Below are 25,906 nucleotides of genomic sequence, written 5' to 3'. Positions count from 1 at the left end.
AAAACATTAAAATTAAAATTGCAACTATAATATAAGATATAATATAATTAGTGCTGTCAAACGATTAATCGCATCCCAAATAAAAGTTTTTATTTATATAATATATGTGTGTATACTGTGTATATTTATTATGTATATATAAATATACACACATACAGTATATATTTCGAAAATATTTCCATGTATATATTTATATTAATATAATTGATATTTATATTATTTTTATATTTATTTTTTATATTATTTACATATTTTTCTTAAGTTTATACATGCATGTGTGTGTATTTATATATACATAATAAATATACACAGTACACACACATATATTATGTAAACAAAAGCTTTTATTTTGGATGCGAATAATCGTTTGACAGCACTAAATATAATATATCATTATATAATTCTATAATGATATATAAACTATTAAAACAACACTGCATATAATGAGAAATGTAATACAACATATGAATAGATCATGCCATCGCATTGGCTAACTTCCTCTGTCGTAGAAACTATTTGGAATTTTGATTGGCCAGCCCAGCAGTCAATCATCAACAGGACGGTCGCCTCGCCTGACGTCACTCTCAGGAAGCGGCAAAATAGTGCTTTCAGCAGTATCAATTTGACTCGGTGAGGTCGCGTCATATTTAACTATAAAACAGCCCATTTTAAGGCTCACAGAACACAATAAAGTTATTCAGTCCTTTCGGGTATATTTAATTTTGGGACCAAACATAATCTTTTTTATTTCCTGAGGGTTTTCATCGTCACAGAGTGTTTAAACAATGCCGAGAGGAGGTGAGTGTCGTGTGCTTGCTTGATCGCTTTCTAATGGTTTCCAGTAACTTGTACCGCCGGAGCCAGTATTGTAGTAAAAAAAACCGTATGAAAGGGAAATTGGAAGTGAAGGTGAATTTATGGTCCTAGAGGATACTGTTAATGGTTAGAGCTTTTCTGTAATGGGTAAATCACGGTGTATGTACCCTAGAACAAACCTCAGGCCATGCTGGGCCAGCGCAGCCACATGGATTGTCTGAGAAGTGTTACAGCGTCATCGACAATTCTTATTCATGCTTAGCCTAATTATGGTAGTACGTAGCTGCATGTAGTGTTACGATCTCTCTTTTTAAATATTTTGAATGTATTTAATTTTTATTTCACCTTGCCCGCCACCTTAGGCAAAAAAAGCCATAAGGGCCGTGGAAAGCAGTTCAGCAACCCTGAGGAGATTGATCGGCAGATGAGAGCTCAGAAGGAAATGGTGAGTGCACTAGTGTTCATCTTCTGTGACGCACACACTCCTGAAAGTGATACAGTGGAGGTGTTGTTTGCTGAGCATCAATTTGTATAATGGAAACTCTGATTCATTTGGGTCTAGGAAGAAAATGAAGGGGCTGAACGTGGAAGTTCATCAGAATCTGAAGAGGAGAGCAGCAGTGATGATGAAGTATGACATTTTAATTAAATTCACTTAAAGTGTTCACCCAGAAAGGAAAAATGTTATTTACTCCCCCTTGTTTCAAACCCATAAGATGTTGGTTAATCTTTGAAACATGAATAAAGATTTTTTTTAAATGAAACCTGGGACATTTCTGTTCCTCCACTGAAATTCTACACAACCAAAATGTTTAAAAATATTTATAAAGACATTGTAAATGTAATCCATGTGAAACAAGTGTTTTAATCGAAGTATTCGGAAGAGAGACAGTTGCTTTATAAGATGAACAGATTCAATTTTAGGTTTTGATTCACCTATAAACATTGATCAACCCACATACATACAGCACATCAAATATGATAAACATAAGCTCAAACTGGCTTTACATGAGAACCAAAGAGGTTTATTCTAGTGTATTAGCCTAAGCAGGTACAGTTGAGCTGCTGTTTATAATATTTTGATGTACTCTGTGTTTGTGTGTTGATCAATGTTTATGAATAAAGATCTAAATTAAATCTGTTCATTATATTAAGCGATCATGTCTCTTCAGAAAACCTGGAACCGCTTTTTCATTAGGATTCATATGCTTTACTTTTACAATCTTTTTGTACTTTTTAATGCTACTTGGTTACAAGGACTTTTAATTGATGGACAAAAATAATGAGAGAATATAAAAAATATCTTCATTTGTGTTCCAAATATGAATATAAGTCATGTGGGTTTTGAATGGCATGAGGGTGGATAATTGATGAGAGAATTTTCATTTTTGAGTGAGCTAACCTTACATTAATATGATAATTTGTTATTAGGGAAATAGTTTAATATAAGATGGTGATAGTGTTGCAGAGGCTGTTTCTGATTTATGAAGGTTTTTCTTGATTTGTTCTCTCTCGAACCAGCCTAAAAGGAAAGGAGTAGAAGGACTGATTGAAATCGAGAATCCGAACAGGGTCTCCCAAAAGAGTAAGAAGGTTGTGGAAATAGATGTCAATGCACCTAAAGAGCTCTCACGTCGGGAAAGGTATGTGGGACAACATATACTTGAGAACCTCAGAGTCAAATAAACTGTTGTTTTATTGCTTTATTGATGTGTTTCCTTGTGTAGAGAGGAGATTGAAAAGCAGAAGGCTAAGGAGCGATACATGAAGCTGCATCTAGAGGGGAAGACGGAGCAGGCCAGGGCAGACCTGGCCAGGCTGGCCATTATAAAAAAGCAGAGGGAGGACACAGCAAGAAAGCGAGAAGAGCTAAGGAAAGGTGAACTGATAGCATTATGTTTTCTAATGAGAGATCAACCAATAGCTATGCTTCCATCCAAAGTTGCGAATTTAACTTATGCACAAAACTGGAATATCACAAAAAACATTTGCAAATAAAGCACTGTTTCCATCCAGTGAGACGGTACGCTGGTTGGCCCAGTTATGCCGTCCCATGGTCACATGACTTTTTATTTTTTATTTTTTTGATGTGCATCAAGGAATTTTTTAGGTAAATGTGTTTCCATTGTAGTTTATGGGCATGCTTTCTTATCGGTTAAAAAATTTAACCGACTCAATTGAGCGCATAGTGTTGTCACGGTACCAAAATTTCAGTATTCGGTACCGATACCAGTGAAAATCCACGGTTCTCGGTACCAATTTCGGTACCAAAGCAAAACACAAAAACATGCTAATTGAACAACATTTTTATTAATAACGTTGAACAAAAATTAAATGTACAAAACCAATGCCATTCTTTATACTTATTTAAAAGTGCTGGTACCGTAACGTTTTCATTTTTTTAGTACCGACTTGGTACCGAAATACCGGGTCTTTTGACAACACTATGAGCTTTTTTAGAATGTATGCGTATCTTGTTATTTCCATTCAGGGTTCGCACTGTTCGGTCTTTTTTTTTTTTTATGCAATATCCCAAAATGCACAATAAAAATAACCATAAAAATAGGTGGATGGAAATATAGCTAATGATAATATAAATATAATTTGTGGTGTGTACATGTTGAGAGATGCCCAAACCAGGGCCAGTGGGCCAAAGTTTGCCCATAATAACCTTTGATATGGCTTGCTTACCATAAAAAAAATTATATTATTTTATTATACAAACAAAAATATATATTGATATGGCCTGCCATACAAAAAAATTAAACAGTGAAGTATATCTTTCTTTTTAACTTTTTTTTGTTTCAATGAAACTCACTATTATAAATGTAGAGAATATAAGTGAATTTGTACTTTTTATGTACATTTAATATAATAAATGGATATAATGCATTTACTTCTGGGTCAAGGCCCTCAATCAAGATTGACTTTTGGCTTTTCATAGTAAAAAGTTTGTGTACGCCTCCTCAAGATAATACTGATGGACTAGTTAAACGGATGGTCCATCCAAAAACTCCTTATTTTTGGGTGAACTATCCCTTTAATAACTAATAATGACACTGATCTTGTCTGTTTCTCTGCTTTTTTTTTCCAGAAAAAGAAGCAGAAGAGGCAAAGTCGAAACGCTAGTCCAAGCATCATCACACAGGACAGGGCTTTTCTGGGGAGGGAGGGAAGGGGACTAGTTATTTAGAGGAGACTGCTCAGGGGAATCTGTACATGTCATCCTTCCATCCATCCAAGGTTGGAAGATTTTGACATTTATAGGAAGTCAGATGGGAGGTGGTGTATGAAGTTTGTTGGGTTTTTAATTTTAAATACCAGCAAACTTCACTCACCTTATCTTTCCCTGACACATTCACTGTGCGCAGACTCTAAAGCTGCTGGAGTTTACTCTCAATTTCTACATTTCTATGATGTTATCACCATTACATTAGATTGGGATGTTATGGAAGAGTGAGGTAGGGTTGCAGGTGAGCTGATAGGGAAGAATGAAGCAGGTTGTAGTGTGGAACAGTCCATCACTAACTTAGACATTTTGTATTTTTACGTAAAGAACAACATCAGCCCTTCTACTGTGCTGTCTTTTGTCAATCTTTGTGGCCTCATCCTGTTTAAGTGCTAAATGCATCTGTAGTCATTTAAAGGTTAATAGAAGGGTATTTTGCTTGTTACCTTGTGAAATCGGCATGTTGGAACCTAATGCTGCAGGTTACATCATTTAAAATGTTATTTTTTTAAATACTTAAACACAATCTAATGCAATCTCACAGAAAAAGGCATCGCTATAAACAGGACAGTATTAAAGTAGCTGCTTCAGCACAGCTGATGGAGCTGTTGCATGTCTCTGCATTCACCACATCATCTTCTGTAATGCCCCTTTACTCAGGGGTTTTCCATTTCTCTTGAGGTGGGACCATTGTTCAGACTCACTGGTGTGTCCTCATAATTGCTGGGACCTGACTTGCCTTTACCATTTAAGGAAAGCAATATTACATTGATGATGCTCATGGTGCAAAAATTTTTCCAGTTCTTAAACACAATTATTTACAAAGTATTTTAACATTTGTAAAGCATTCACCAGCACTGAAATAAGTATTTACATGGGGTATTGATATGAAATCAGTGGAATTCCTTATTTGAAACTTTGTTGTATACAAATAAATAAATAAATTGATAAATGAATAAAAGTGTTTTCTCTTTGTCAGTCAATACTTTTACATTTCAACACAGGGATATTGAATTCACATTATTAATGTAGTGATAGTTGAGATTTGGAGAAAAAAAAATTGATAAGCTAGTCGAATATACATTTTTTCATTAATTGAAAAGTTCATTTTAGATAGCGTATTTATTCTAAGGCTATGATAAATCTGTACGGTGAGAATCCAGAGGCTGGAAAAATGGTTGCGAGGATTAGACCCGCATGTTAATCACATTTATAATCGATTATTTACATATTCTTAGAGATCATTTAATAAAAAAATGCTACGTTACCTCATATCCTGAAGCCGAACCGGAACAGCAAATGTCACGTGTTCCCGTTGCTTTTCTCAACGGTGATGTAAAAGGACCAATTATATGCGCTTGTTACACGAATAGATGGTTTCCAGTTTTCAATATTGTGTATAATAACGGAGCAAAAGTTTATTATTCTTAAGTGAAGCGATAGCTTTTTTAATGTAAATATCTGAGATCAATTCGCGGTATTTAAATATTTAAAATAATACGTTTTTTATACAATGTTCTGACTCTGGCGAATCAAAAACCTTAGTTTGCCGAACCGAATCACTAACCATAGTTTGCGTGAGCCAGTATACCATGAATTATTTATTTATTTATACATACATGCATACATTAGAAACGATATTGTATTTTTCTGTTGCAGCGGGCCCCCTGTAGGAGGCTCCATTTCCCCCATAGCATGTTTACTTTGGACATTCCACTGGTTTCAGTTCATAGTCTTAGCCACAGTGTTTCCCTCAAGATGATAGTTTGTGATGACACTCCACCATAAATGATATGAAAAAACATTTCCCCTTTCACCTATCTTTCACATCCTGCTGTTTGCTCATACAAACAGTGCATATTTAATGGTTGTAATCTGATGGACAATTCACACTTGATTGCCAAAGGTAAGGTAATGAAATGAACATTAATTAATGCCACAAAGTTAACTACGGTGAAGCAACTATACCCAGTTTATGATTAACACAGATGTATATAGAAGTAAATGTCAATTTTTAATTCATATTCTCTTTCTAGTATATAAAGCCTCTTACTCCATCCACCTCACTCCTGGCAGTTGTTTATATACAATACATAGCAAATGAATGCTCTGTGCTGTGCAAATCTACTTCAGTGTGCTCTGTGGCTCAGAGAGGACTGCATGACTTTCACAGCATGATATGAAAATGTCTTTCCTCTTATGCATTTGGTAACTTCCTCTTTCTCCAAGTCAATGAGGTGTGTGCACAAATGTGAAACAGTCAAGTTGAGACTGTTGCTGACACAAGTCTGAATGACATGCCTGTTTACTGACTTCAGAGAGCAATATTCTTTATCAAATGAAACTAATATACTCTTGACCTGCATGTACGAAACAAGGACTTGAAGGCGACAGATTCTTCACGATCATGCGAAAGCAGTTTAACATCTTAAAACAGTTTGGAAATGGGGGGAAGTAAGTACTTTCATTTGTTGCTTTCAGACTATGTTTGTGGTGTTTTACTGAAATGACACTACATGTGACTAAGTGACTGTTTTATGCAGTAGACTTGCTTATCTTTTGTAACAAAACAAAATATTCATATTATTGATAGCTGTTTTATTTCTCCTAATATGAGCTATTTGTGGTGTAAGGTAGTCTGAAGTGAAGAAGGTGGTTTGTTTCATCGTCTGTTGTGGTGAAAACATTAATTTGATAACAGTACAATTGTTCATTAATTGATATGTCTATAACTTCAGCACTTCTTTCTTACATTGACTGGTAAATTTATTTCGGTTCAAGCCTTGTTCAAGCCTCAAAATAAAATGTCATGACAGCAATTATTACAAACAATATTAGATCTTAGATTCCATTGACATTCACGCTCTCTGTGCCTAGCTTAAATATAATTTGACACATATTTCACATATATTTATTATTATGTAGAGTCTAACTAGCATGACAGTGATTGTGTTGAAAAAGGTCATGATAAAAGGTGTAAATATTTAACTTGCGAGGGTGGAGAGCACATCTGCAGGTTGCACAGAACAAGATGCTAGTCTTGCAGTCTGCACTGATATGACGTTAACAGGATATTAATAAACTTCTTAACCCCAGACTCAAAGCAGAGACAATACCACACTGATAAAATTGTTTGTGTGACCTTTGAAGCTGAAAACGTATATCACGTACTGCATGTGCTTGTTTTGGAACAGCCTATACAATCCGCAATACAATAAAGCCAGCAATAAAATGACAAGTATTTTGTAATTGACATAGTGAATGTACACTACTATAGTGTTCAAAAGTTGGGGGTCAGTAAGATTTTTTAAAAGAAATAATAATTTTATTCAGCGAGGGTGACGGTAAATATATAACGTTACAAAAGATTTCTAAGCTGTAAAAAAGATGAATAACGTCATATCCTTTTCACAGACTAATAAGACTTAAAAACACAGGGATAACAAGAATATCTGATGCAATCGCAGTGTAACCCGGTCACCACTTCAGCGACACAAAAATGACTTCTCATGTTTTTTGTGTTCTTGGATGATGTTGCAAATGTAGGAAATGACATCGTTCATCTGTCTCTGATGATATTTCAGGCTAGAAATTGTGTTCTGTGTATCTACTCATACATTGTGCGCAACAGATTGTGGATAAAAGCGAGAGAGTAAAATGGTTTGCGCTTCAGCCCACAGTCCACTTCCCCTCTACCCACTTTGGCCTGTTTTCTACAGCAGCCTTGGCTCTCTTATTTTAGTTTTAGCTGCTTTAGGTCACAGCGGTTGGCAACTTTTGCAACTGTTGAATTTCTTGTGATTTAAGATTTTACATTTGCATTTATTCATTTAGCAGATGCAATAAACACGAGATGTGCTAGTAATACAATGTTTCCGCCATCGTTCAGAAAAGTACAAAGTAGAACAAGGAGGAAATGAGAAAAGTGAAAGCATAGAGGATGCAGTCCTTAATCTGGATGAGTTTTTTTACTGTCCAACAAAACTGGGATTTTTCACTGTTTGCATCACTGTCAGTCTGTTATTAGCAGTGGCTGGTTAAAAGTGTCTCTCTTTGTAAGTTAGTCATTGAATCATTAATTCGATGGATTTGTTTATACACACTGATTCAATTCAGAAACACTGGCTGCATCAAAAATCACATAATACTTTGTGACCATTAAAAAAGTAAATGAATAAACTCTGTATATGAATGTGTGTAGCAGGAATGAAATCCCAATGTAGCACAATAGTCATGTTGTTATCATCATGTAACCTATCAACGTCAGCATCACTGCCATTCACTAGTACTCTCCCGTGGCCTTATGGGATAGTAAAGCGTCGATTGTATGCATACTTCACTATCTTGCTTGAAGTAGCTGGTTGTCTGTGTACTTTTTGCCTACTGTTTTATGAATCTTTTGAATTTAGACATTCTACACTTTTCACATACTGTTTTTCACCTACTAAATAGTAGGGAAGCATATTCAGATGCAGCCACTGTCTTTATGAGTGAGTCAATTGTTCAAAAACACTGATTCTTTGAGGAACAAAACGGTCATCACGAGTGAGTCATTGAATCATTCACTGAACCAATTCAATCCAATTTACTCAGTAAATAACTTGTTGCTTATAATTAAGCAATATTATACATTTACAGTCATGCTGTTGGTCAAAATATCAACACAGCTGCAGCATCATATAGCTTGCCATCTGTATTATGTAAGTAATGGTCACGGTAATTGTTTCTTTAATGCAGGTCACAGGATGCAACTGATCTTCTCTCAGAGGATCTTGTTTTGGTGAGGCATTTCCACCACTATTACACCTTAACTAATAAATCTGCATATGGCACAGTTTTTGAGATGCCTACATACACACAAGCTGTGTTAACAGAATATGAATACAAGGCCCTGTAAATGAATGCTCCATCTGGTTGCTTTAAGGTTGAACAGCGTGTGGAGCCAGCAAAGAAAGCTGCCCAGATCATCTACAAGAAGTTGGTAGGCTGCCTGCAGAGTCAGCAGGGACTGGACTCAGAGAGACGGATGGTAAGCTGACCCCCTATTCAATCATGTGGTTTGTAAGTGTGTTGGACGAGATTTTGAAGCAGATTAAGCAGTTGCTGTATATGAAAAATAAGTAACGTTCAAAAAGACAAATGAAATGGTCATATGATGAAATGCTGTGGCTGTGAAGATCATCTACATGGACCACCATCACACTGGATGAGGTGGGATTTCTTCCAATAGTTTATCTTGGCCTACCATTTTGTTAAGAAACCTAATCCCAAATTGCTGATGGAGAGTCCCTGAATCTGTCTTCTGAGGTTTTCGTTTTGTCTGTATATGTGGATGATTATGTCTGGACAGAAAAGTTTTGGATATGCTTTGAATGTGTGGCAGCTGCTCATAAGTGCTAAATACAGGCCTTCAATTTCTTTTTCCTCAAGAACATTATTCTTTTCTGTTTCTTTGTAAAGCAAGATTCAGTGTGGAGAATCTGCTCAGGTTGCTCAGTTTGCCCTCTTTTTTTCTTCCTTTGGATCTTGTCTTGTGCCGTGAATTTACACAATTATTTTACATTGCCCCTTAACTGTGATACCCATGTAAACTATTGTAAGTAGATAGTTCTAAAGCAGAACTATCAAAAATCATGCCATGCAATACTTCCTAATTTCCTCACATAACTCATTCATACTTTGATTATTTACAGAAAAAGTTACCCCTCATGATGCTGTCTGTCAGTATGGCTGAGAGCTTTAAGGATTTTGATGGCGATTCCTCCATAAGGTGAATATTTTAATATTTTAATGTTTTAACATTGTGTGAATAAACAATACAGCAGAGTTGCCTTGGAAATACACCCTTTACACACCTGAACTTTCCTGCAGAAAAGTTCTGGAAATGTGCTGCTTTATGCAAAATTTCCTGGCACGGACTCTGGCTGACTTTGAGATGAAGTTGGAAAAAGTTGTTCTTGTGCCTCTGAATAAGCTCAGTGAGGTAGTTTTTTTCTTACTACCAAACTATATGAACTGAAACAGGCAGTATTCATGACCCATTCATGACCGATGTTATCCATGCAGGAGGATCTGCCAGAGATCTTGAAAAACAAGAAACAGTTTACTAAACTTACAACAGACTGGAATAATGCTCGCATCAGGTGATTTTCTTTTTTTTTTTTTTGAACAATATGACCAAAATATGTTTCAACTTCTCCTTCAATGTAAATCATACCTTCATTTCTTTACGATCCTCTTTTATGAAGATTGTGTCATGAACATTTACACAATCTGTGTCTCACTTTTAGATCTCAGGCCAGCACAGGCCCACAGGCCAAGCAAGACGGACTACGAGAGGATGTAGAGGAGGCCTGGAAAAGACTGGAGTCTATAAAGGTTATGCTTGCATAAAGTCGGTTTCTTCACTAGTCACAGATTTATTATACTATTGTGGCCAATTTAATATCTAGTTCAGTCATGAAACTCTAGATGGCGCAATCTCATGATTTACTAAATGGTACAAGCTGACTGGCCTGTTTCTGCACCTAATTAACCAGTTTGTTCTACATTTAAATAGTCTGGTTCAGTGTTTGCTGAGTTCCTCTGAACCGTCCACTTCCCCCAGCTCCACCTGTCTAGATCTGCTATGGGATTTATGTATGCCTATTCATGCAGCAGTAGCAGCAGCATTTTTTTACATGTTCACTGTAGCATGTTTGTGTATCTACTGGCAGTAGCAAGTCCATACTTGAACAAATACATTAGCATTGATATATACTGTATATAACGTGCTAAAACTATTCTGAGAGCTGTCGTGGTTGGACTATATTTTGTCATTCTCATTCTATAACCTACTACTTCCTGCTAGCTGATCTCAAACCAGAAACATGAAAGAGGTTCTCTTCAGATTGTTCTAACCTAGGGTGCTTTTACAAAAAGTCAGTAAACATATTTGTGGGTTGGCGAGTCAACATGAAATGTGTGGTTTCATCAGAAGAGAGCTCTGTATTTTCAAGGAATGCACAGCAAGGAAATCAATAAAACAACACATTTTCTTTTTCTCAGGATCAGTACTCTGCAGACCTCTATCATTTTGCCACTAAAGAAGATGAGTACGCCAGCTACTTCATCCGTGTGAGTACCTATGTCCTTACTCAGTGTTCCTCAACCATTTGCAGCCCCGCAGGCCCATCAGTAATGCCCTTTTTCACCAATACCATGTCAGAATTGTGTTCCTTTTAACTCATATTACACAAGATATCATTGATCATTATCATCATTAACATTATAAACATAACACAAAACTTAAGTTATCTTTACATTATCTGTAATTTTAAAAATAAATATTTATTTATTTGTATATTTTGCCCCTTTTATTTTATTTTATTTTTCAGTAGACAGTGTATATAACTGTTTGACATTTAATGTTATTTGTATTATATGTATATATACATTTTTAATTTTTTATTTATAAATAAATATCTTGTCTTACTATTGCCATTCAGTTGTCCCGGGATGACTCCTTGGGATGTTTTCAGTCAGTAAATTGAAAAAAGATGTTTAAGCTTGTTTTTTTTGCCCTTCTGACAGCTTCTAGAGCTACAAGCTGAATATCACAAGGCCTCACATGAATTCCTGGAGAAAAACATAACCGAGCTCAAAGAGAGTCACAGCCACACAGGTAAGGAAAAGGATGATTAGCAGTGATTAAAACATCTAAATATTCACGTGTTACACAGACAGCAGCATTATCACAACTTTGAAATGAATTATTTGTCTGTTTGAAGAGCCCCAATTGAGTTCATCAGAGAAAAAGGTTTTTGGAGAGCCTCTGCTGTCTCACCTTGAGAGCTGTGAAAGAAAGATTGCTGTCCCTATTGAGGAGTGTGTCAGCATGCTGCTACGTACAGGACTCAGGGAAGAGGTGAGCACTCAAACATGCATATTTAAAAGTCACATCTGCACTTACACACAGATAATTGCACACCCACATAACTGCATGCCCAGTATCATCAGTATAGTGTTTCACTTCTCCACTCTCATCTTAACAATCTCTCACTATCTATCTTTACAACTGTCATCTAGGGTTTGTTCAGGCTAGCAGCTGCTGCATCTGTTGTAAAAAAACTGAAAAGCTGTCTGGATTCAGGGACTGTTGACCAGAATGAGTTCAGCTATGACCCACATGCTGTCGCAGGTGAGCCATAGCAACTTTTTTGTGTGTTTTATGTGACGGTAACTTTGTTTGCATGAGTTTAGCGTTAGCTGATGCCTTAACTGACAATACTGGGAAAAGTGCTTTGTGTTACTCTGAATGTGGTTGCGATATGTGGTTGAGGTGACAAACTGCAGCGTATAAAATGTTGCTAGGACCTCATTGTCTATTACAGAAACATTTCAGTCATCATTTATTCATGTCGCTTCAAACTTGTATGATTTTCTTCTGTGGAAAACAAAAAAAAGAACTTCAGCAGAATGTCCAAGCTGCTCTTTTTATATACTAATAGTAAATGGGGACTGTCTAAAAATGATTAAATGCAGCTTAAACATCTGCGTGCTATATTGATATACCAATATTTAATTTGGTTTTGTTTGTACTGTCTTTGCAGGTGCTCTTAAGTGTTACTTGAGAGAGTTGCCTGAACCGCTCATGACATTTGAGCTTTATAGTGACTGGTTCAAAGCTGCAGCGTAAGTCTGTCCATGCACTTGTTTATTTCTGTATCAATGGTGTTAAAGCACCATTTAAATTGTCTTTAATTTTAGTTTTTTGTTTTTAGAGAAAAAGAAACAGATGAAAAATTAAAACAGTTGCGGACAGTGTTGCAAAAACTTCCCACAGAAAACTATAACAACCTCAGGTATGTTAGAGTTTCAACTCTGAATGTTTTATATCCACCTCAAACTACACTGAACAAAATTATAAACGTGGATGGATTATCTCGGCAAAGGAGAAGTGCTCACTAACACAGATTTAGACAGATTTGTGAACAATATTTGAGAGAAATAGGCCTTTTGTGTACATAGAAAAAGTCTTAGATCTTTGAGTTCAGCTCATGAAAAATGGGGGCAAAAACAAAAGTGTTGCGTTTATAATTTTGTTCAGTATATTTATGCACGTTTTCACACCTCACATTCACTCTGTGTGTCTATATCTTTGACGTATCGCTCTCTCCATCAGATACCTTGTCCAGTTCCTGTCACACTTGTCAGAGCAGCAAGCAGTTAACAAGATGACACCCAGTAATATTGCCATAGTGCTTGGGCCTAATCTACTGTGGCCTCGCTGTGAGGGGTCAGTATAGCACACACAACCACAAATCTAGACTAAATTATGCATTTAAACTGTAATCTCCTAAAATTTGTTTTGTCACTCTTTCTTTTTTTCAGAGAGACGTCATTGCTGGACATGGCATCTGCTTCTTCGGTGCAAGTTGTGACGGTCATAGAGCCACTTATACAGTATTCCAAGAGCCTCTTCCCCGAAGGTACAGGAACATTACATAAGTAATGGTTCACTGTTGTTTTTAATGAGGTATAAACAGCAATAAATGACCTTATTACATCCAGAATTTCATTTCTGTTCATCCTTTAATGCAGGGGTTCTCAAACTTTGTTTTGTCAACCAAACCTCTTATACATAAAATATTTCCTTGAAGTGCCCCCTGATATTTTAAGTTAATATAATTTAATGACAGGTTTGTATGTTTACAATTCTCTGATGTCTGGTTACATGTCATGCAAACAGATACAATTTTAACTTTTTAGTAAGTGTTTTATTTTGAGCTGGTCTTTAAAGTAGACACAAATCTCTCTTTAGTTGTGACAGAGTCTCAGTTCACATTACATTCACACTGCTGATAATACAATTTTTCATTAATAATGTTATGTTTTTACTCTAATTACAAAAATGACGATAAAAATATATTAATGTTGTAACTTTCAATTGTACTGTAAAATACAAAGGAACATTTTGCTAGTAATTATAATCATTTTATTTTACACTTCAAGTTACAATATTAATGTTTCTGTCTTAAATTTCAAATGTCTGAACCCTCAAGCTTTAAACATTTCAAATCGTCAAGCTTTTAATTTTGGCAGAATACTGCTGAAATGCTGTAAACTTTTTCTCACAAAAACGTTGGAGATTATACAAATGGGTAAAAAATTGTGAACTTAGCACACATTAGTGTTCCCAAATGCATGTTAAACTCACAGCACATGCACAGATGGAGTGCACTGCATTTGCTGTGAACCAAGAAGCGCTCGCTTTGAAACACGCAGAGCATCAGACTATTTAGTTATTTAATTAAATCTTTAATTTGTTTTGATAATCACTATATTGTGATTATTGTGCCACCCTATCCCTTTATTTTCATTTTCATTGGATATGATTCATTTTTAGCTTTTCATCAACTCATGAACCCCCTTCCCGCCTTGCCTGATTCTATGTAATAAGGAAGTTTTATGTTTTTATTTTTGCTTAAATATTTAAGTATTAGGTATTAAAAAATAATTAAAATACTGAAGTGCAAAGTGTTTTATTTTGTGACATTCTAAATAAAAATATTTGAACACAAACTTCCTTAATTTCTTTTTAGAGGCTGATTTTGAGGTCCCAGAACTACCTGAAAGCCCGATCCCGAAAATATCCCAGAGACCTCTTTCTGACAGCATCTTACCCTCTCCCCCTTTCTCATCTGGTCGACCATCCCTATCAAAAACTGACAGGTAGTCAACCACCTTTGTAGTTTTTGAGGTCAAGACTTTCTTCTAAATGAGACTTATTAAGTTACAAAAGTCTTATTTTGTTTTGGCTTCTTGTGCTTCTTATTTCAGCTCAGCATCATCTGAGGACCTTGGGGTGACAGTCGTTGTGAAATATCAGGTGAACCGTGATGCTGTTGTGTGGAACAACATCGATTCTAATCCAATTGCTCAACCGCCTACACAGAATCACATGCCTCCAGCACTTCCTCGTTACACTCAAGCCCACAGCCAATCGCAGGCTAAGACACAGAGCTCCAGCCAATCAGAGCCAACTCAGGAGCTGCCCTCCCAGTCCCAGGAGCCCATGCTGAAAATCACTGCTCCATATAAACGTATGTTGGTAATCATAGATGCTTTTTGTGCTGTCTTACTGTGGTAGAAACTACATTTCCAATTGTTTTCTGCAGCAAGGAGGCCTTTTATCCAGCAAAAGGCACCAAACCTTGCCAAAGGACCTCCTCTGAGCCAGGCAGGCCCTTTCCCAGCAGCCCAGGCGAGAGTGTTCCCTGCTCCTCTGCCAAGAGGCTCTGAAATAAAACCACCACCTTCACCCAAGCCCGAAACCACCCAAGCTCCATTGCCCACATTGCCTGAAGGAGGACCACAAAAGAAACCACAAGGCAGAAGACCTAAAGTTCCTCCTCCACAACCGCCCCGAGCACTGAACAAGCAGCTCTCCTCTCCAGCACAGTGAGTTCTGGAAAGGAAAGTCGACTGGGAAAAAGCACTGGTTTGTTATGACCTTCTTTCTCAAGTGCAGCATCTTCTGGTTAAGCGCTTTTAACTGCAGTGTTTTAACACACTAGTGTTCAAAAGTTTGAAGTCTGTAAGATTTTTAAAAAATGTTTTTTAAAGAAATCTCTTATGCTCATCAAGACTGCATGTATTTGAACAAAATCCAGTAAAAACAGTAATATTATAAATAGTATTACAATTTAAAATAACTTTTCTATTTGAATATATTTCAAAATGTAATTTATTCCTGTGCTGACTTCTCAGCAGCCATTACTTCAGTCTTCAGTGTCACGTGATAATACAGAAATCATTTTAATATTCTGATTTGGTGCTCAAGAAACATTTTTTATCAGTTTTGAAAACAGTTGTGCTGTTTAATATTTTTGTGGATAATAAGCAGTGATACATTTGTTCCTTTGATGAATTAAAGGTCAATAGAACAACGTTTGTTTTACATTTATAAATATCTTTACTGTCACTTTTGATCAGTTTAATGCATCCTGAATAAAAGTATTAATTAAAAAAAAAAAAAAAAAAAATCCCAAACCTTTGAACAAAAGTGTATGTCTGCTTTAGAGATACTGAACCGTTAAGAACTGTCGAACACAAATACAACATAGTATAATCTGACTTCCTTTGGTTTTAGTTTAGGGCGTACTGACACGCTTCACATAGCTATTTATATATAAGCTTATTCTGAAGCATGACATTTGAAACGCCATAACGATAAAATCATGCTCACACTTGTTAAAGCATTTTAAGGCTGATGTTGTTCATAGCTTCTTTTAATGAAATCTTTATTGCTGTCATTGATAGGTAACATACATTGCTATTTTGTACATTTCTTGTGCAAAGCCGCACATACGTACAGTATGTACATATTATATTGTGATTAAGGGAATGGAGAGGTCAACTCCTTTGTCATAACAAAAAACTTAAATTCAAACAAAATTCATATTAATATTTAATCATAATTTCACAATACATTGATAAAAGCTGGTGGACAGCATATAATATTACTGTATACTGTGTTGATCTTAAGATATTTATCATGTAATAAAGGAAAGAAAAATGACAGTATGGTTGTTGTTTTTTTCTGAGTTGTTTGTACTAATGTGAAAACATAAAGCACATCACGGTTTTGTGCATCACAGTGACCATAGGTCTTTGTCTTGTTCGCTGGTTTCTCAGGAAATAATTAAACTGCAACACAATGTTCACAATGGGAATATGAGCTATTAAAAGTATATGAATGCAACATGTAAAGTGTTTTGTGTAGTAGATACAAGATAGCTAGCAGGTATATGTCTGTATTCTACATGGTATCACTCTGCATTACATATGACAGAGGTTTACTTGAAATCTAAATATTGTAAACTAAAATATTGCATATTTTAATGGCATATTACCATTGTATAGCTAGCTGTGTTTATTGTGCATTACAGAGCAACTGTGGCAGGTTTTATTTCCCTGGATCAAAGCGAATGTTTTAGGGATGAGACGGTAGGATCAAACATAGAAGAAAATTTAAGATGCCAATACTAGATTATGTTCTTGTCCAATATTTGCAAAATGTAGATCCACTCACATGGCAGGTAATTCTGATGTTTTCTTTAAAACACCATGAGCGTAGGGGTAAATAATAGTTCATTAGCTTTCACTTTCCCCATTGCAAAATGTAGAAATATTTTTAAAGGAATAGTTCATCCAAAAATAATAACTGGGTCATCACTCTCATGTGATTATAAACTTTTATGACCTTCTTTCGTGGAAGTAAAATTTTAGGCCAATTTAACTGGTGCTCTTTTTCATATTATGAATCTGAATAAGAACTTGGGCTGTAAACTGCAAACTACAAAATGACAAAAAAGAAAGTTTAACAAAAGTAATCCCATTGACTTGTGGGTTGTGGGTAGTCTTCTGGAGTCATACAATAGCTTTCTGTGAGGAACAGACCAGATTTCATTATTGTTACATTTACAATGTATTATTTAATTGTTCTTCAATGGACACTCCACCCATTAAGAAAAATCCTGATATCATTTACTCATGTCATTCTAAACCTTCCTAGCAGAACTGAGGTATTTTGAAGAACATTGGAAGCCAAACAACATTGAACTCCACTGACTTTCATTGTATGTTGTACTTTTAACATGACAAAAACAATTGAAACATTCTTCAAAATATCTTCTTTTGTTCTACAGAAGAAAGAAAGTCCGTTTTTGGATTGTCATGAGGGTGAATGAATGATGACAGAATTTTCATTTTTGGTAGGAATATCCCTTTAAATGATTAATTATTTTAGTTATTCATTGACATCTGTCCTACTTGTCTGTGGCATGTTCACGGGAGAAGTAGCAATGTCATATTCCTGAAAAAATTGTCTTTATCTTTTTAGTGTTATCTTTATCTTTTCCATGTTTATGCAGTACAGAAAACCAGTCTGGATGATTCGTTCAAAATTTGAACCAGAACTGATTTGGTGCTCGAGTGACTCTCAAATGATGATACTTTCATGGTGCTTTTTTTTATGATTATGGAGCTTGAAAGGCCCAACCCTCATTCGATTACATTATAATGAAAAAAGTGGCATTCTGTGCAACTCCTTTCATTATATCGCAATGGAAAGAATCAGGTTTGGAACATCATGAGGCTGAGGAAATTATGAAAGAACATTCGTTTTTGGCTGAACTATCCATTTAAAGGTGATGTACGATTTGGACTATAGTGTTAGACTTTGATTTCTTCTTCTTCATCAGGATAGCTGTATGGTCCTCTCCTATGAGAGTTGTTGGTGTTTGTATTCCTGAGTCCTCCACTCCCATAATGACGTGCCAGCACATCAGCAGCCCTCTGGAAACTCTCCGGCTCCATGCCATGATCCTCAATGGAGAAGGAGCGCATCCGATCCCCCAACATGGATTTTTTGGGTGACTCTCCATTTACAAAGTCTGAATGCTTCCACTCTCCTCCATACAACCGTGTCCTACCGTCATCGTCTTCTCTCAGGAGAGAGTCCACCAAGGACGTGGTTGCATCCGAGTCCACCTCAGAGTTATCATCGGTGGACTGTGTTTTTTCACTGATGGGATCAGCCGTTTCACACACAGGGCTGTCAATCATGGCAAAGACTTCAGACATGAGGGAAGGGCCCAGATCAAGAGTGAAGGAGTTCATGGAGTCAGAAGGACTGATGGAGTCTGAACATGGGAAGGACGGGATACCCGTGTCTGTGAGCGAGCCTCTGTGGATTTCAGGCGGGCAGGCAGAGGGAGAACTGCCCTGGGCTGGAAGCTCAGTGCGGGACAGTCTCGGCAAGGTTACAAAGCCAGACTCCAAACCTGCAAAACAAAGAAAGAAGAACGAAATTGTTCTTGCATGTGAGTTTGACCAACAGAGGGCAGTGAGAACCAGTACATTGCATTTAGCACTTCCTGGACTGCAGCATGAGAAGCAAATAATTTCTGCCATATGGTTGGATGCCCTTAAAGGGATAGTTCACCCAAAAAAGAAAATTTTGTCATCATTTACTCACCTTTATGTCTCGGTGTTTTTGTCCATATAACAAAAGTCAATGGGGTCCAATTATGGATCCCACTGACTTTCACTATATAGACGAAAACAGCTGGAACTATCTTCAGAATATCTTCTTTTGAAAGAAAGTCATACAGGTTTGGAACAACACAAAGAACATGAGTAAATGATGACAGAATTTTCATTTTAGGCGAACTGTCCTTTTAAGATTTGTGAATCTGACCACAGAGCTCTGTAACAGTGCACACTTGGCACAGAAAGGGCAGCGATTACAAATTACAGGAAAATTGTGGATACAGAAACTCTTCACATGATTGAAAACAGGGCTCTAAGATGGGATGTGCGCTCAGCACTGAAACATCTCATTCATAGCTCCCGGTCAGAACAACATTATAGCCTTCAGTCTTCAGTGAGTCATTCAGTCAGCTGAATTAAACACTTAGGTTTGCTTACTAAAACTTTCCATATGTTGATAATGAAACTAATCAGACTGTTTGGGTTTGCGTTTGGTGTGTTTTTTTGAGTATGCAGGGGGTTTGTTTTTGAATAGGCTCTCCTGTAGAGCAGCCAGTGAGGCATGTTTGAGGTATTTGAATGGGTGAGGCAGACGCTGATCACTGAACTGTAATGTCTGGCTCTAAGGAGTCTGGGATTGCCACAGGTGTTTAGATGGCTTATCAAACAATTTCTGTTTGATCTTCCTCATGATTCCCTGAAGGACAGAAAACTTGCAAACAAACATATTTAATTTAGACAAAACAAGCATGAGACACAGTTGCTACTTACACTACAGCTAAAAAAAAATGTTTTTGAAAGAAGTCTCTTATGCTCAACAAGCTTGATCAAAAATACAATAAAACAGTAAAATTATGAAATATATTATAATTTATAAATAACTAATTTCTATTTTAAAATATTCTTTATTTTGTGATGACAAAGCTGAATTTTCAGCAGCAATTACTCCAGTCTTCAGTGTCACATGATTGTTTCTGAAATCATTCTAATATGCTAATTTGGTGCTCAAGTAAAATTTTATTCAAACACTTATCAACTAATATTTATACTGGTATACTGATTTATTTATCATGGTTATTTTTTTTGTGGAAACTGCTATTAATACTTTTTTCAGCATATGAATGGAAATCTTTTCAAAAATCTTTTGTAACATCATAAATGTCTTTAACAGTAACTTCTTTTGCTTTTACTTTGATAGGACAGTTGAGTAACGACAGGAAGCGAAGTGGGAGAAAGAGAGAGGGAGCGGGATCAGGATCGGGATCAGGAAAGGTCCATGAGCCGGGACTTGAACTCGGGACGCCTGTCCCAATCAGTGCTGATAGTCACGTTTGATCAATTTAATGTGTCCTTGCTGAACAATTTCTTACATTGGTTACATCCTGTTCGGTACACATACATTTTAGTAATGTTTTGTTTTATTTTTTCTTTTACCGCTTTCTACAAAAGAATTTGCTTACAAAAACTGCACATTCACAACTTTATTTACATTAAAGTAGTGTGTACAGAACTGAACTGAATTAATTAGATAATGCAGTGACGCAAGTATCCTTTCAGATGCTGTTCTTTCGTCAAGATGTTGTGCTACAAAAATAATTTTGCACAAAATGATGTTAATCATGGAAACATTCATGATTTTTCCAAGCTTTATAAGGATTTCATTCATTGTCATGACTTTTCGAAGCCTATATCTCACACTGACTGTAGTATCTTCCATCAGCCCTGCCTTCTGGAGTGACTTCTGTACACACACAGAACGCCCATAACTTCACTTCTACATTTGAATCTGACAAAGGTGAACACTAACAGACTCACCATACAAGTATGTGGAGTTCTCTGGTGTTTTGGGTGGACTAGGGAAAAGCACTTTCACAGGACAGCCGTTGGGTGAGTCCACGTCCAGCCGGGGGAGGGAAATGGCATTCTTAATGATTGGAGAAATGGGTGGAGGTGGAGGCGAAAGGTCCTTGGAGCTGCCGCGGGGCCTGTCGGGGGTCTTGCGGACATGGCGAAGCGTGCGGGAGAAGAATCCCTCATTCTTCTCTGAAGTGGAGGAGGAGTCTCCATCTGCGTTATTTCCTGCTCCACCATGGTTGCTGAGGAACGAGGTGTCCCCAAACACATCCCCTCCACGGCCCACGTGCATGGTGTGGCGGAAGTCACATAGTGGGGGGCTGATCATGTCCGGGGTGAGGTCACCTTTAAATCGACGCTTTCCTGAAGAGTGGGAAACCAGGCCCTTCAGGCCAGCGAGCTTGCCCAAGTTCATGGCTTCTCTGGGTACAAACTGTAAATTTCCAGAGTCAGAAAGAAAATATCCACAAAAATTATTTTAAAAAAAATGGTGAGAACACCTTAAGAAAGCAAACTATACACGTATCACCCTTCAAGCTTTAAAATATCTCGGCAGAATAACAACCGCAGTTGAGTGGAAAGTTTCTTTTGCACAGTTTCTCAAAAGGGAGACGCATTCAGCTATGTCCCATTTTGGCCATCGGTCTTTGTTCATATCCAGAAAGATTCTGTGAAGATAAATGTGAGCTGAAAATATGCATGACTCCAATTCCTGAAAACCTCTGCTGCTTATGTGGTCAAAGATTCTGGGCTTCCCAGTTGTTCTGGGTTTGTGCTTCTGAAAAAAAAAAAAAAATCAGTTCAGAAATAAATTCAGCTCGGGCTGCAGATATCTTTGTGGTTTGGGACTGAAACCATGTGCTCCTTCTTTAGTAAGGTCCAGAGAGACTGCTGCTACATGCTCTGGAAGATGCAAATATTAACAAAATATCTGTAAACAATTCAGTTGCTAAAAAGAAAGTGAGACATAGGCACAGACATGCTACACTAATGATCAACTTTTGCTGTAAAAATGTATATATATTTTTAAAATGGCATGTTCTGTAAAACTGAGCAAATTTGATTTGCTAATTTTTAATGAGTCTTGTATTGAATTATTGACTGTAGTTCCCTTTAAATGCCTAAATTCAGCTTTGACTCCTCAGTCATTCACTTGCACTGTACGGTATTTCGGTCGTTCACTTTAAGGGTATCCTGTTACCAAAGTATGCGCATTTACCAGAGAATTTTTCCACTGTCAGACTGTAAATGCAAAGAAGCGCTAAGGCTACATTTTTCAATGACTATTTTTTATTAAAATACGTTTTCTTAATAATTTTTAAATGATTTTTTTCCATATCAAAAACATTCAATTAATAGAAAAAAATATTTGGTAAACTATTAGTAACGAACAGTTAAGCTAATAAAAATTAGAATAACAACACTTAGTCTGACTTTATTAGTAGTTTGTTTTATCTTGGGTCAGCTCAGACTTTTAATTTGTGCTTGACTGTAGTTAAAGTCATGAGTATCATTTTAAAAGGAGTGACGTCTCATGTCTTATTCCATCAAACCACAACACACCTTGCCACAACACACTTGTTGCCCATTTAATGCTAAATTACCAGTAAAGACTTACCATGTGTGATAAGCACAATTTATTTAGCCAAACCCTTTACCTGATTACTGTCAGGTCATAAATCATATACATTCTGCTGTTTGGACCTAGGAAAAAACACTAAAATGTTTGATATTACACTGCTGAAAATGTACAGAAGCCACATACCTTAATCAGATTTGTGTAATCAATGTGATCGCATGCTTTCCAAATCCAAGTTCATTCAGTGACCCTTGACCTGCACACTGCTGAAGTGTATAAGGCGGCAGGGAGGCTTGTTGCTTTATCCCTCCACTCCCACCGGCCTCTGCTCCTGATCCTTTGTTTTTAAAGATACTCAAATCCAGCGGCCCACTCGCTAGGAATCTCCCGGGGGAGATAAAGGGATCTTTAAAAGGCAATAAATTAAATGTAATAATCTGGGCAATAGTACAGCTTGACGGAGGCTCCTTAAGGATTGGTCATGTCCAGGATAAGCCCCAAATCCCTCTTCTCTTCCTTCCCCCCGAATCCCCCTCTGCTGGCTTATTCCACTCAGGCGTCCCAGTTTGAAGGGGTTCCTGTAAAATCAACAAAGTATGAGAGAGTGAAACAGGTGGATGTGTAACACAGATCACGATCAAAGCAGGCCAAAAGTCTAAGACCACTAGTGAAAATATGTTTCTAATTGAATACATATTTGCAGTACAAATTATATTATCAACAGAACAATTTGTCTTAAATTAGAATTATTTGAAGTAAAAAATTATATGAATTTCAGGTTTGTCCTCCTTTTGCTTAGTATTTCTGACCTTTTGAACAGAGAAGTTCACATGATCAGTAACACAATATTTTAGTGACCTAGAAATAGTGTATACAATCTTATATTTATTATTTATTGTCTATTTTTATGTTATTATGTATATGTCTTTGTTTTACATAATATATACTATTAAATAATATAATAATAACACTGCCAGTCAAAAGTTTGGAATAATTAAGATGTTTTAATGTTTTTGAAAGTAGTCTCTTATGCTCACCAAGGCTGCATTTATTTGATTAAAATAAAGTAAAAACAGTAAGCAGTAGAGTAAGCATAAGAGATTTCCTTCAAAAACATAAAAAACAACAACATAAAAACTAAATTATTAGTAGTTACTAAATTACAAAATTATTAGACTGGTAGTGAATATAATATTACATAACATTGTTATAACATTTCAAATATCAAATATCAAAGTATTAATATTTAGCATATTTAGCAAGTATTGGTGAAACATAGAATCACATGTGTCCATATAAAGATCTATTGTCCAAAGTGTATTTTGGGAACATTGTCCTCAAACATAACTATTTTTTCCAACATTTTCTGAGAAATGGGTATGGTTGGGGGCATATGTCGTGTAATGTGCTAAACATAACATAACCAACTAATACACTGACATTTAGCAGGGCTGCTGCTGCCTCTCGACATGACAAACAGCAATAAACCAAAACACACTGTCTCATAATTCTTGCAGCAGTTTTTAGTGGATGCAAACAATGCAATTATGTCTGTGCATTGTTTGAGAGGAGATGCGCACATCAACTCATAAACCGCAGTCTAATAGATCCCGTGTGTGAATGCATTCCTGGGGGAAACATCTCTGTCTATTACAGACATCCAGTACAGTGCCCACATCCCAGATTGGAAACATGTTTAGGGTTTTTCTCTTCTTTCAGAAAAACGGGACTGTCGGCTTTCCTTCATGTGGGCAGAAAAGTTGATCTGTCTGATCTTAATAGCACTTGGTCTTTGCAGCCGTCCAATGCACATTCGTATGATGTCATTAAAATAAGTGATTTGAACATCAGTCACACTGACTGAACATTTGTTCTTTTACACTGAAAAATGGTTCAAAAGGTGTTTCTTAAAATATTTCTCTCATTCCACTGAAACTACATCTTGATCAGCTAGGCTACACTACTGTATAACTTAACTAACTAGGTGAACAAACATTCAAGATAAGGCCTCATTTTTCCTTTTCACCCAATGACCTCCACTCATCTCATGCGGTCTAAAGAAAAAAAGGGGCTGCCAAGGCGTAAATCATGATTACAAATATACTCATTTCATCATCTGAACATATCCTATTTTTACTCAAAGCACTCAGCATGACCGTCTGGCAGAGTGAGTCCTTTATGGAAAATACCACCAATGCAAACACAATCTCAGTGGTTTTGTGTGAAAATATACAGCAGCTGGCTCTGTTTGCTTTACTCTTGTCTTTACTCCCTTTATTATCTTATTTAGACTGTTTTTTTTTATCTTTGATTAGTAATCTAATTATCTACCGAACAACTACCTAATCTAAACTAATCTAAAAAAGCACAGTGGCACAATGAATACTAGTTAACAGGCCTCCTCCAATACCCTGTAATGCAAAGTACATTTTAATTTTCAGTTTAAAAAATGACATTGACAAATCAGAGTAACTAAATAGGACAAGGACAGATCAATGTTGCTGAACTAAAATGTTACTGTAGCAGTTTTCACTACAGTCCATTGATCTAGTCAATTGTGAACTTTGGATTTCATTGCTTCATAGAAATGTCATCCTAGTTTATTCACTTTTTAAAGGTACGCTACATTTAACACAGGCTATAAAAGTAGATTTGCAAGAAAGTGCATGTTTTCCTGATCAGTTACCAAAGCCAAATCTTGATAAAGCTCATTAACTAGTATGTAAACCTTACATTCCAACATCTAGTTCAATTAATTTATCATAAAGAATAAAATGAATCAAAATCCGCCGCTCATAACGGGCATGAACTGTGGGTACCCAGGTGAAAAAGACGTAGTATTAAATATATTAAAAATATACTTGAAATTCAAGTAGTATGTTTATAATACGTTTGTATTCCAAACATGCTTATTTGAAGTGCAATAAAAATATAATGAATTGCATTTTAATATATTTCTAAAAAGTATACTAGAAGTACTTTTGTATTAAATATATGCTTAGTTATACTTCTAAGAAATATGCTAAACAGAAGCATACTTTTAATGTATTTATAAAAAGTATACTAGAAATACTTTGGTAATAAATATATGCTTAGTTACACTTTTAAGGAATATGCTAAACACAAGCACACTATTAGTATATTTCTAAAAAGTATAGTAGAAATACTATGTTAATAAATATATTTTTACAAGCTTGACGCCTTTATTTTCTAATATATATTTCTGAAATTCCCACAAGGATTTCAACATCATATATGAAAAAAAAATAAAATAAAAATTGCGTTTACTTGTTTAAATTCAAACAACACACTGGCTAAACCTGATTGGTTCCAGAGCCATTGAACGGCTCTGATTGGTTCGTATGATAATGAGCTCACCCCAGAGAGCTTCC

At 36.2% G+C, this 25,906-nt stretch overlaps 3 protein-coding genes across 7 annotated transcripts in view; 2 read left to right on the top strand and 1 right to left on the bottom strand.

Annotated features, from left to right (window-relative positions):
* The first annotated feature begins 569 nt into the window (after positions 1–569).
* Positions 570–4,966, top strand: pdap1a (pdgfa associated protein 1a). 3 transcript variants are annotated; one of them, XM_016488299.1, is made up of 7 exons: positions 578–630; positions 757–798; positions 1,179–1,261; positions 1,379–1,447; positions 2,335–2,459; positions 2,544–2,695; positions 3,911–4,966. In XM_016488299.1, exons 2-7 carry the CDS (start codon positions 786–788, stop codon positions 3,943–3,945), a joined length of 477 nt encoding a protein of 158 aa, XP_016343785.1. In that variant the 5' UTR covers positions 578–630; positions 757–785; the 3' UTR covers positions 3,946–4,966. The 3 variants fall into 3 exon arrangements, with proteins under 3 accessions (XP_016343784.1, XP_016343786.1, XP_016343785.1); XM_016488298.1 differs by having other exon boundaries at positions 570–798; XM_016488300.1 differs by having other exon boundaries at positions 571–798; positions 2,338–2,459.
* A 1,351-nt stretch (positions 4,967–6,317) lies between these two features.
* On the top strand, positions 6,318–15,590 carry LOC107690072 (SH3 domain-binding protein 1-like). Its single transcript, XM_016488313.1, has 18 exons — positions 6,318–6,499; positions 8,783–8,825; positions 8,970–9,074; positions 9,739–9,815; positions 9,917–10,028; positions 10,112–10,188; positions 10,336–10,423; positions 11,093–11,161; positions 11,618–11,708; positions 11,815–11,951; positions 12,113–12,224; positions 12,637–12,718; positions 12,808–12,888; positions 13,209–13,322; positions 13,418–13,515; positions 14,629–14,758; positions 14,867–15,129; positions 15,205–15,590. The coding sequence occupies exons 1-18, from the start codon at positions 6,453–6,455 to the stop codon at positions 15,489–15,491; spliced, it is 2,013 nt and encodes a 670-aa protein (XP_016343799.1). The 5' UTR covers positions 6,318–6,452; the 3' UTR covers positions 15,492–15,590.
* Positions 15,591–17,731: 2,141 nt separating this feature from the next.
* The window catches only part of cdc42ep1a (CDC42 effector protein (Rho GTPase binding) 1a), an 11,884-nt gene continuing 3,709 nt past the window's right edge, over positions 17,732–25,906 (bottom strand). The window contains exons 2-4 of one of the 3 annotated variants that reach the window (XM_016488296.1): positions 22,701–23,092; positions 20,897–21,838; positions 17,732–18,873 (exon numbers count right to left, since the gene is read on the bottom strand). In XM_016488296.1, coding sequence (XP_016343782.1) covers positions 18,263–18,873; positions 20,897–21,350 — 1,065 coding nt within the window. In that variant the 5' untranslated portion in view covers positions 21,351–21,838; positions 22,701–23,092 and the 3' untranslated portion in view covers positions 17,732–18,262. The remainder of the gene's footprint in view (positions 18,874–20,896; positions 21,839–22,700; positions 23,093–25,906) is intronic. The other 2 variants (XM_016488295.1, XM_016488297.1) reach the window with 2 other exon arrangements.

This window comes from Sinocyclocheilus anshuiensis, unplaced genomic scaffold (genome assembly GCF_001515605.1).
Source record: "Sinocyclocheilus anshuiensis isolate Anshui unplaced genomic scaffold, SAMN03320099.WGS_v1.1 scaffold1877, whole genome shotgun sequence".
Taxonomy (NCBI): domain Eukaryota; kingdom Metazoa; phylum Chordata; class Actinopteri; order Cypriniformes; family Cyprinidae; genus Sinocyclocheilus; species Sinocyclocheilus anshuiensis.
Note: the sequence above shows the minus strand (reverse complement) of the source record. Positions and strands in the feature narration are given on the sequence as shown.

Excerpts from the sequence above, each read along its gene's own strand:
- pdap1a (XM_016488298.1), top strand. Across the intron at positions 1,262-1,378 it reads TGAGAGCTCAGAAGGAAATG|GAAGAAAATGAAGGGGCTGA; the intron begins GTGAGTGCACTA and ends ATTTGGGTCTAG. Across the intron at positions 1,448-2,334 it reads AGAGCAGCAGTGATGATGAA|CAGCCTAAAAGGAAAGGAGT; the intron begins GTATGACATTTT and ends TCTCTCTCGAAC.
- LOC107690072 (XM_016488313.1), top strand. The coding sequence starts at position 6,453 with ATGCGAAAGCAGTTTAACATCTTAAAACAGTTTGGAAATGGGGGGAA. Across the intron at positions 6,500-8,782 it reads CAGTTTGGAAATGGGGGGAA|GTCACAGGATGCAACTGATC; the intron begins GTAAGTACTTTC and ends TCTTTAATGCAG. Across the intron at positions 10,029-10,111 it reads CTCTGAATAAGCTCAGTGAG|GAGGATCTGCCAGAGATCTT; the intron begins GTAGTTTTTTTC and ends TTATCCATGCAG.